General features: G+C 31.4%; 1 protein-coding gene across 9 annotated transcripts in view; it reads right to left on the bottom strand.

Annotated features, from left to right (window-relative positions):
• LOC106473645 (kin of IRRE-like protein 3) overlaps positions 1-11,516 on the bottom strand; it is a 345,725-nt gene that overhangs the window by 28,152 nt on the left and 306,057 nt on the right. For all 9 annotated transcript variants that reach the window (XR_002614039.1, XR_002614036.1, XR_002614035.1 and 6 more), the window contains 2 exons: positions 4,868-5,158; positions 3,036-3,326 (listed from right to left, as the gene is read on the bottom strand). Coding sequence is in view for 1 of the 9 variants with exons in the window: in XM_022403114.1 (XP_022258822.1) it covers positions 3,036-3,326; positions 4,868-5,158 (582 nt within the window). In the remaining 8 variants the exon portion in view is untranslated. The remainder of the gene's footprint in view (positions 1-3,035; positions 3,327-4,867; positions 5,159-11,516) is intronic.

Here is an 11,516-nt window from a genome sequence, read left to right as displayed (position 1 = left end):
CCTCAACACTACGTCTCCGACAGCCATCATTTAATACTATATAGTTTTGTATCACTTGTAATTAACAGACGAGAACGAATCCTTGCAACCTAACACTACGTCTCCGACAGCAATCATTTAATACTATATAGTTTTGTATCACTTGTAATTAACAGACGAGAACAAATCCTTGCAACCTTAACACTACGTCTCCGACAGCAATCATTTAATACTATATAGTTTTGTATCACTTGTAATTAACAGACGAGAACGAAAATTTATAAACATTGGCTTCAATTATATTTCACGTGAAAATTAAAACCCAAGAAACTAACTGCTAATTAGTCGTGAAATTATGACATCCGATAAATCTCAAGGTAATTATCTGATAATAAATATAACTAATAACTTTAAATTATCCTCATGTATCCTCATTATTCATATTAGAACATTGTTTTACTCAATTTTTGACTCATATAATCATAGACCTCCAGGTCTAGTCTCCACTCGTGCAATAAATGATTTAACAAATAATACGATTTTTTTCTACATGGTAATGTATAGGTTGCTGACACAAATTCAAAAACGAAAGAGTCCATCCCTAAAGACAAATTAGTGCATGTGTGTAAGAAAGAAGTCAAATTATTTACGTCTGAGAGAAAGGTAAGATATTTTTCTTTGTTATATATTGATAGAAATTGCTTCGCGTAACAGCAGAGTCAAAACTGAACCTAATTAACACGTTAAGGAGGTATAATGTTATACAGTAAAACGATTATTGCTTTAATACCATCTAAAAGATAATAAAACTATAAACTACGTCGAAAGAGGTTATATAAAAACGAAAATATTAAATTCACGAAAACATCATTTTGAGCTGCAGCCTTTCTTCTGATCAACAAACAAAAGATCAAAATGTTATTTCCTTAAAATAAAATTTCGCGATTTCAGTACCCTAGCCCTCTGTTCTAAATTACATACCATTCATATTGCTTCTATGGCTGTTCACGCTATGTAATAACATTTGGAGAATTACATAGCGTGAACAGTACAAATATTAGTGAAATAAATAAAAAAGTAACATTAGTTTCAGTTAGGATAACAGAGGTAATCCTACTTGTGTGGGAAAATATATATATATATATTGAATTAACATTAGCTCTTTTTTTTTTAAGAATTAAATTGAAGGTTATAAGCGACTTTCTTTCGAGGTTATTAATGGACAAGATATAGAAACGTTAGATTTCCTTATTACATTGTGCGCATGTTACAATAGAAAAGAAGAATAAAAAGCAGGACCTAACAGATAAATCGATGAGTTTGGATAAGCTACCTGAATAGTAGGGTTATATCTACTTTATCAGTTCATAGTCAAATTAAAACAAGTTGCGTTTTCGTAACAATGTATTTGTTTTTACTTTATCTATTTACAGTGAAAATTATAACTCTCAGTTCATTTAGGTATGTCAAACTTGTCCCGTATATTCTATTTATCGTTTCGTAGTAAGACTAGATAGGGATTACAGCTTTATAACTTATACTTGTTTTCAGTTTGTTCAGTTGCAGTTAAAACGAGGTAATTCTGTCTTTAAAATATCCAAAGCTTATGAAGAGATTTTGCAATATACTTTTTACCTCACTCTGTTGTAGCTAATGCTAATTTCACATTTAACATTTGATGGAATATTCCAATGGTACTGAACTTCATTAGAATTAATATATTATAATGAACAATTAGGAATGATTTTAGAAAAGAAATACCACTAGGTGTACAAAACTTACACGGTTTGTTCAGCCTCTCGTAAGATGGTGTAGTGATACATTTTAAACCTGATAAAGAAACTATTTCATGGCATATTAAAGAGAGAGAGAGAAATAAGAAACGCAATATTGCTTTGACGATGTGATGTGTGCACGTATGATTGATAGAATGTATAGGCTTTATTTTATAAATTATTTAGAAAACTTATAGCATTAAAAAAACATCAAGCCACCATACATTATTTGCCCCGATTCATTTCTGTTGGGATGCTTAGCTGAATTTGTTAGGGAGTGAATCAGTTTTAAAGTCACAATATCCCTGAAATGCATGTATAATAATACTTTATTATCATTTTTCCAACATAAAATAATTTTATAGATTATTTGGTCAGTAATGCTTATAAAATTAACTATACGCATTAACGAAATGCGTGGAATAGAAACAAATTAAAACATCAATATAATATACGCCTTTCATTATTGTTAAAGCAGTCTTCATTGCCTTGGATTTTTTATAGAAGTTATAAATGGAGAATCACATTTATCAATGAGAGCTCCAACTGAGTGATATCAGGAACTTCATATTTCGACCTTGTTCAAACACTCAACTTTTCTTACACAAGCTAGAAATTTTCAGTTGATTTCTTATTTATACTAGTACTAGTTTGAACATTATTTACTTCATAAAATGAACATTCTATTAATTCTCCACAGAAAACACGGTCAAATTTATTTGTTTGGAAATAAGTAATTTGAAAATCTTTATGATGATCAAACGATAATACTCATTAAGATATATTGTTTGTTTTGAATTTCGCGCAAAGCTACACGAGGGCTATCTGCGCTTATCGTCCCTAATTTAGCAGTGTAAGGCAGAGGGAAGGCAGCTAGTCCTCACCACCCACCGCCAACTCTTGGGCTACTCTTTTACCAATGAATAGTGGGATTGACCGTCATATTATAACGCCCCCACCGCTGAAAGGGCGAGCATGTTTGGTGTGACGGGAATTCGAACCCGCGACCCGCAGATTGCGAGAAGAGCGCCCTAACCACCTGGCCATGCCGGGCCTATTAAAACATATTGTAAAATGTTAATAAACATGTAGTTCAATGGAATAAGTATTTTCCTTATACGTTTTAGTAAAATTTAAATGACCAGATAACATTTTTCTACATAGTTTGGATGGATATTTATGTTCGGATTTTTGTAGCTTATAATTTTGTGTTCCATTATTTAATCGTGAATATATTTTATAGATTTATAAGTATATGATTGTTGTTTTTTTCAAACTCACCTGCAGAGACTATGGAAAAGATACAAGGGCTTTTCTGAATGCCAATATTGTTGGCACCCCAGCAAAACAAATTTCCAAAATCCTCCTCTGTCTTAGGAGTGTAGGTGGCAACGCTTTCTCCCTGATTACTTGTGTATTGTATTGCATCCGAATGTTTAGATGTGGTATTATTGAATCGCCAGTGGAACGTAACGTCTGATGGATCAGCGTCTAACTGACACAAAACTTGAACTGCTTCGTTTATCGCTACACCATACGTATATTTTTTAGTAGGAGAACATCGAGGAACATCTATGAATGAAATAATCAGAAAATAGTTTTGAAGTTCTGAGAGTTGGAACCCTTAGAAGACGACGTGAATAGCAGCGAAAATATAGAGATGTTTATGTTTTTTTTTCTAAATAAACCTAATACTGCTGAAAAAGAATAATATCACGCAAATCCACAGTTAAGCCTCGACACAATGTAAAGAAATATAACTCTAGGGCATAAAAAAAAGAAACAGATGATGTTTAGACTAGATTTCTATATAAAAAACAAATTCAGAGGTAAAAATAATTTCAGTGTTCTTAAAGCGTTGAGAATTTGACATTATTCGGTAATTATAATTATATCTAATGCTTTGAATAAAACAAAAGATATATTTATTTTTTTAATATTCGTTTCGGTCTTTAAAATTCATGTGATCGCTGCTGCCTAGCACAGAGAAGCAGCATTACCATAATGAGTTATTTTGTTTATCATGAAAATATCAGTTTAATGAAATTGAAAAAAATAATTTATTAAGATGTTAAAGCTTAGACAGGCGATACCGGCATGGTTGCTTAGAACAAAAACTTAAGCGAATCTATTTTTTCTTGGAGAACAAGTAATATTTTACTTATCATTTAGAGAAAAACAGAGCAATTTATCATAGCTGATGGTTTTATTTTAAGATTTGAGAAGACCAACCTTTATGAGAAACAATGATTAAAAAGCACTAATTTGAGTCGCTGCATGAACAGTATGTCGTGATTTATATGTTGATTCATTCAATCATCATTGTTCGAAAACATCTTATCATCTTGATCTGATATTTCATAATGACGCTTTACGTTATCCAAACGATTTCGTGTTTCAGATCAAATTCAATTATTCATTTTGTTTTGTGTCCCTAGTATGAATTTTTTACTAAGTAAGAAGATATATTAACAAAGAAAAATTTGAACCCACTTTTACTAATGTCAGTTCTATTACTAAGTGTGAAATCGGGAATAACCCCGTTTTCGAAGAACAAGGAAAAGGTTAGCGAAGCTACAAAATGAGTTCGACACTGCATTATTAAATGCTTAAAGTTTGCTTATTAATTCAATTAAAAGTCCATTTTAGTTTATTATCGTATTATTTTATGGGCTTTTTATTTGGATAAATAAAAAAGTAAGGACCCTTAGCCTATAACAACGCCTGCCTTTTATTGTATTCTGTATAATCTAAATGTAGGAACAGTCCCAAAAAGAGAATTTTCACCTTGTATTCATATATAAAATGATATTTTGAGAGATCAAATATCAACAAAGAGAAATAACAGAATATATGCTTCTGATTTTTTGCCAAAGTACAAGATGCTTATTTTCGATGTTTCTCAGATTGAGCACATTTCATAAACAACTGATTTAATATAATTCTGAGTTATCATGTGGTCTAGGCGACAGCTATAGAATACTAAAGAGTCATTTATGTTTGAAGTATATGATTAAACTACTATAACATAAATCTCAAAAGTAACACCGATTTTCTACAAAACCTATATCACAAAAATAAATAATAAGATATAAGTTCGTACACTAACGTACACTTAACCTTCAGAAATATCTCATTGCTGACACCTAGGCCTTCGATATTTTGGGCAGAACAGGAGTAACGCCCTCTATATTCACGCCGTATACGTTGTATGACGAGAGTTTGATTAGTGATGATGATTCCTATTGAGCTATTCGATGTCAGTGACTGCCCTTCAAAGTGCCAAAATACCTGAGAAACCCAAGGATTCGATCGAATGTGGCATTCAAAGTATACATCATCGCCTTCTTTGACATCGTCTTTTTTGATACGGGCCCCAAGTTCGAGTGATAACTGAGGATTATCTAAACAAAAAAAATAATAATAATAATTTCATAAATGATAAAAATATAATAGATGTGAAAAAAAACAATTGTTTAAAACATAATCAAAAGACTTTTATAAACAATTTGATAAAAGCTTGTTTTTGCACTTTGTTATGTATACGTTCGCGCTGTCTTTTTGATTCGTTTCTCTAGAGTCAAATGAACGTAGTCAAGTCTTCTGTGTTTTCAAGTGAACATAAAACAAATACACATATTTTCAGAAATATTTTACAGAAGCCATAGAATACTCTAATACTTTCTTTCCAATTTAGATATAAATCTTATGTATTAAATTCAATTTTTGTAAATACCTGTCAACACAGATTATGAAATGACAAGTATAATTTCAAAATTGAACAATTCTTTCCTACAGATAAAGTGAGAAACCGAAAGAAACCTGTGTGCGTACTCAATACGAAAGTGAATGGATCTTTAAATGGCATATTGCAGTATATAAAATAGGTAATATCACTGCATTATGCCCTGTGACATACTTTAAATATTTAATTAAAAAAAGAAATCTGACCAACAAGAGTCAGGATTTTAAACAAAGTTTGCTGCAGAAAATATTTATGTTAGTAAAACTTAAACTTACTTATATATAACTTTTGTATCTAATTTTCCACATTTGTATATGAAACTATTGATATTTTTCATCACTTTCGTCAGTTACACTAAACGAAGCTGGAAAATACTACGATAATGTGCGAAGTAAGAATTAAAACTGGAGAAGCGTAAGCAATGATAAAGGAAAACACCTCACCATGAAACAAAAATCGATGTTAAATAAGATAAAAGGAGAATTTCACTCACACTGCATGAATGATCAAGTAATTGTTAAGTACTTCCCAAGATGAAACAAGGTTAAATACGTAAATCATCCTTGCAATAGTTTCAAAAAACGTACAAGTACAAAAAAAGCATACAACAATGTAGTGGAAGGTAGACCATGTAATAATGAGAGTAAAATTATCAGAAACCTTTTGCTGACATTATTAAATACAAAGCTACACAATGGGCTATCTGTGTTGTGCTCACCACGGGTATTGAAACTCAGTTTTTAGCTTTATATGCCGTTACACTTACCGTTAAGCCATTGGTGGTGATGGTGGGGAGACAACTAGGTTGGGTTTATTCTTACGTATTGTAATCAAAACTCTCACACAAAATCAAGTTTATGTAATTTATATTGGAATAAATATCCCTAATGAAGAAAAACCATTAAATGGTACTTACATTCTACTAGTACATTAAATATAAAACTGTAAATATATAATAAAAAATTATGTATATCTCTGTATATCATATATGATAATACTTTAGGGTTACAATATGACGAAATAGCACAACTGTGATGATAACTTTTGAACTCGCCAGTCTTGCTTACGAGTTTAAACTCATTAACAATCTTACTGTCACCTTCAGTCGCATTTGTTACAATAAACGTGATCACATTTCTGTTTTATCAACCAATTAAAACATTTTTAAACGACAATATATAAGTGATGAGCTATGGTTTTTTTACGTTGATACTAAAGCGGCCTGATGAGTTATTATATTTAGTGAAAAACCTGCAACAAAGGAAAAAAATAGCTAAAACGCCATCATTTATTAACTATTCTTACTTTAAGTCTCCCAACGTTATTCCATCATCGGTCCAGTTGTGATTGTTTCATCAAACGTATTACTATGAGCAATAATTAGCGCTTTGCATTTTATCGGAAAACGAATTAGAAAGTGAAAAAAACTGATGATCACTAAGTGATTTCCTATTAAAAACAACATTATAATTTTAAAAATCTTTTCGGCACTGTACCGAATTTCTATCCTTGTAATTAAAAATAAATTACTTAAAGACAAATGCCAAAAACTACGTGCCTTGATATATATTTTAGGTGAGATATAAAAATTATTTAAAAGTTAAAGTTCAGTAAAACAAACTGAAATCGGTATTTTAACGTTAATGACACATTAGGCGACACATGGTTTACACGGCAAGCTCTGAGACCCCCTAGTGATTAGGTATAAATGTCCCTAATTTTGAACTACTGGCGAGAAGAAGGCAGTCAATCAACATCACTTACTGCTACAATGGCTTTGTCTGGCTCTTTAAATCAAATATCGGTATTGTTTAATACGAAAAGGCAGATTGTGTTCAGGGGCATCGGGTATCGAACCTCAACTATATATAATAGGCATTCCGAAACGCGAATATCAGGTCATTGAAGGCCCTATAACGGGATTATAAGAAATAATCTGAATATTTAATTTATTTCTTTAGTTAAATCACATCATATTTAAAACCTCCTCCCACTCAATGTAGATGCACATACCCTAACTAAAACTTCAAAAAAAAAAACAATCTCCTATTTCAACTATCACTAAAACCTTAAATATTAAAATATACAATTCAAATAAAGCACATTATTTTTAACACCTCCTCCTCGTTACAATACATACACCAATTAAAAATCACTTACTCTAACTTAGAAATTAACATAAATAAAATTGGAAAAGTTTGGAAATCTCATAATATTTCGTACTCAACCAAAGTCATCATAATTTTAGCAATAGTTTTGTAGATAATCCAGTTTCGTTAACTTGGGGTTTCAGCCGCTTAACTAGCAAAGTGTCTTTAATACTTCCACTGCTTTCGTTGTTAATTTGGATTACGATATTGAAATGAGCATTCTCTGCTTCTGAATACTTACTTTGAATAGGTATGACTTTATATTTAAGTTTTTATTTGATAATGATGTAAATCATCGTATATAATGTATGTCACAGTTTTTCTTGTAGTAAATTTTATTGTCATGCTTAGATTCCAAAACATATACCGAATACTACTCTTGTTAAAATATAGATGGCATTTTCGATTTATCACAACCGCTCCAGTGGTAAGTTAAGCTCAAGACCCCAAAAATTCGGATTTCGATACCTGTGGTATTTGTTTGTTTGTCTGAAATTAGGCACAAAGCTACACAAGGGCTATATGTGCTCTGCCCACCACTGGTATCCAACCCAGATTCTAGCGTTATAAGTCCGCAGACATACCGCTGTGCTACTGGGGGACACCTGTGGTGGGGAACACATATAGTCCATTGCGTTGCTTTGTGCTTATCAACAACCAACCAACTAATTATCACAAGTAAGAAAGACAGGAAAGTGGTATATTAAACTGTGTTTGTTTGTTTGAAGTTAAGCACAAAGCTACACAAGGGCTATCTGTGCTCTGCCCACCACTGGTATCGAAACCCAGATTCTAGCGTTATAAGTCCGCAGACATACCGCTGTGCCACTGGGGAACACCTGTGGTGGGGAACACATATAGTCCATTGTGTTGCTTTGTGCTTATCAACAACCAACCAACTAATTATCACAAGTAAGAAAGACAGGAAAGTGGTATATTAAACTGTGTTTGTTTGTTTGAAGTTAAGCACAAACCAACACAATGGACTATCTGTGCTCTGCCCACCACGGGTATCGAAACTCGGATTATAGCGTTGTAAGTCCGCAGACATACCGCTGTGCCACTGGGGGGTATTAAATTTTGTAAAAAAAAGCAGGCAGTTACATTATAAATTTTTGGATGAATGTAAAAATCTAAAGGTTTTTTCCCGAAATTGGTAAATTTGCAAGTTTTTACTAGGCATGTTAGTTATATTAGACAACCAAAAATGTAGAAAACATTTATTAAATTTTTAAATTAAAGAGAAAAGTAAGGCATGTAAATAACTTAATTGTTAGTTTGAATTCTTGTTTGATTCTTAAGCAGGAGGTCAGAAAATGTTATTATGTTCATTTATATAATTGGATCTGTACACAAAATAATAGCTACTTATTTTAGTGTAGGAGGAAAAAAACGGTTGAATAATGTGAACCAGTGGAGAAGGCAACGATGTTATTAACAATCCGGATAAAGTCATACGAAATTTATCTAATTATAAGTTAGATGCAAATGAAAGGAAAGTTTTGTTTTATATATCACCTACTTAGATTTCCAAGTTACTTAAACAGCGTCTAAATAACAGATCTGAGATGTTATAACTGATTCAGGAGATAGTATTAGAAACTCAGATCAGTGATATAGATTTTAAATAAGAATAATTATAAATATAAATATCCTAATATTAATGAGTTCAGTAAAATGAGAACATTGTGAATATGAAACCCTGTAAAGGAAATGGTGTTATGGTCTTATGTAAACCTGATTAATTTCTAAAAATAAAAGGATTTTAAATGATAATAGTAAGTTCATAAACTCGAAAGTGATCATAACAACAACAACAAAAAAAAAAGATTATAAAAATTTCTATTTAAATCTGAGAAGACAATCTAATGGCAAAAGATGAATATCTTAAAACAAAATTTGTTGATGCCATCCTGGTAATATTATATGGTAGTCAAGAATTCATAAAGAAAATTGTTCAGTTCATCCTAGCGTGTCAAATATAGGCACTAATTACTACGAACTAGCAGACTTTTCTGGTGGAATTTTTGGATCAGTGTACTCGTAGCGAGTACACCATAAAAAATAGTTTTTTGTTTTCCAATGATGAGCGGGATCTAAAATGTAATAGAAATGTACATTGAAACTTTATACACAAACTTTACTTTAAAGGTAACATTAAAGCTGGTGACAAATTTAATTTATGAAAATGATACATTTCCCAAACCAGTTTCTCAACAACTTCTGGAATTTGCAACCGAGGAGTCAAATTCTCCTTTTTAATGGTGACATCTACTACCAACCTGATGGATTTGTGATGGGTCCCAGATTAGCTCCATCGTTAACTATTCAATTTTTGTGTTACCATTAAAAGCAGCGGTTGATGGAACGTCCTAAGAGTTTCAAATCTGCATATTATCTACGGCACGTGCTTTTATCATCCTTAATGAAGTGGAGGATGTAAATCAACTTCGTGAACATCTGAACAGTCGGCATGTTAATATATAGATCAGTGGGAACTCAAGAGAATCAACAAGTTGCTTAATTGGGTGTTTTAGCCCATGATAACAGGGAAATATCGAACTTTGATGTTCTTCGTAATGTAATCTTCTACAGGAATATAATTTGACTAGGTTTGTCTCAAATAAGTTTAAAGATAATTTTGTGAAAATATTAGTACATCGAGCTTATAAAATCAGGGCTAATTATGGATACTTTCATAAAGAGGTGACGAATATGGAGTTCTCAAGAAAATGATTTTCCTATTTATATGATAGACGAGATCATCAGAATATACTTATAAATGTATTAAAATGTGAATTTCACTGGAAAACAGGGTTTTTAGTAAGAAAACAATTACATGATCTTTTTTTTGTAGAGTCAACCTTCAAATAGAATTGAGTTGTTTTCAGACCTTGAAGTAGATTTGATTTGATGTTTTTTTTTTACGTTTAAGGGTAAGATTTCTGCACATCTATATCATATCTAATACTGTTTACAAATTTACTTGTCCTAGTTTTAATGCTAGCTATAGAGGATCTACAACTAGATGGTCAGAAGCTATGGAGAAACATTCAAGTTTATTTAGTGACTATAAAATATTATGTCATGTATTGTTTTAACGTAGAAGTAACGAATCCTCACTTCACAATTTTGAAGCAAAATAACAACAACAAAATTTTTTTAATTAAACAACTGCAATTTAATTTAATGAAACTAGATCATTAATGAAACTATTATACTGTTACATTCATTTCAAAGGATCTGAATATGTATACATTATTTATTGCAATTAAATCAACAATGACTCAGAAAGTGAGTCAAGCTCAGCTGGATTAGAAGTATCATTTTGAACATTATTTTCACACGTGGGTATTTTAAGGCATTTTACAAAACTACAAGTAAGAAGAACTCCTATACAACTCTATAAATATGAATATATATGATTGTAAAAGGAAAAATTATTTATTCCCAAAGTTGTAATATTTTAAAAATTCTTCGAAATATTTAAAAATGCATTAAACTATTTAACAAACCTCAAAAGTTTCTACAAGACCGTAGACTATCCTAATGACATGTTGTATTTGTGAATCTTATCTTAATAAAACAACTGGAGTTGTACATTTGTCTTGCTGAACTGGTAATTAATCAAGACTTATCTATTCACAACTTTGGAACACATACAACAAAGACGGTTTTAAATTACCATTCCCCATAGCAATTCGTTAATAGTTGATTGTGTTTTGAAGACTTGTGCTAGATTAACATCTGTCAAACTCTGTAAGATTGCTTTAACATTCCTTTAAGTCGCACGCTCAATCCTTTTTTGGCCGCACCTTTTTTTTTACATCTAAGGTGTTTTTCATTAGATATCATGACTTTTTGTCA

The sequence above is a fragment of the Limulus polyphemus genome, unplaced genomic scaffold (assembly GCF_000517525.1).
Source record: "Limulus polyphemus unplaced genomic scaffold, Limulus_polyphemus-2.1.2 Scaffold132, whole genome shotgun sequence".
NCBI classification, from domain to species: domain Eukaryota; kingdom Metazoa; phylum Arthropoda; class Merostomata; order Xiphosura; family Limulidae; genus Limulus; species Limulus polyphemus.
The sequence above is the reverse complement of the archived record's forward strand: the minus strand, read 5'-3'. Positions and strand labels throughout refer to the sequence as shown.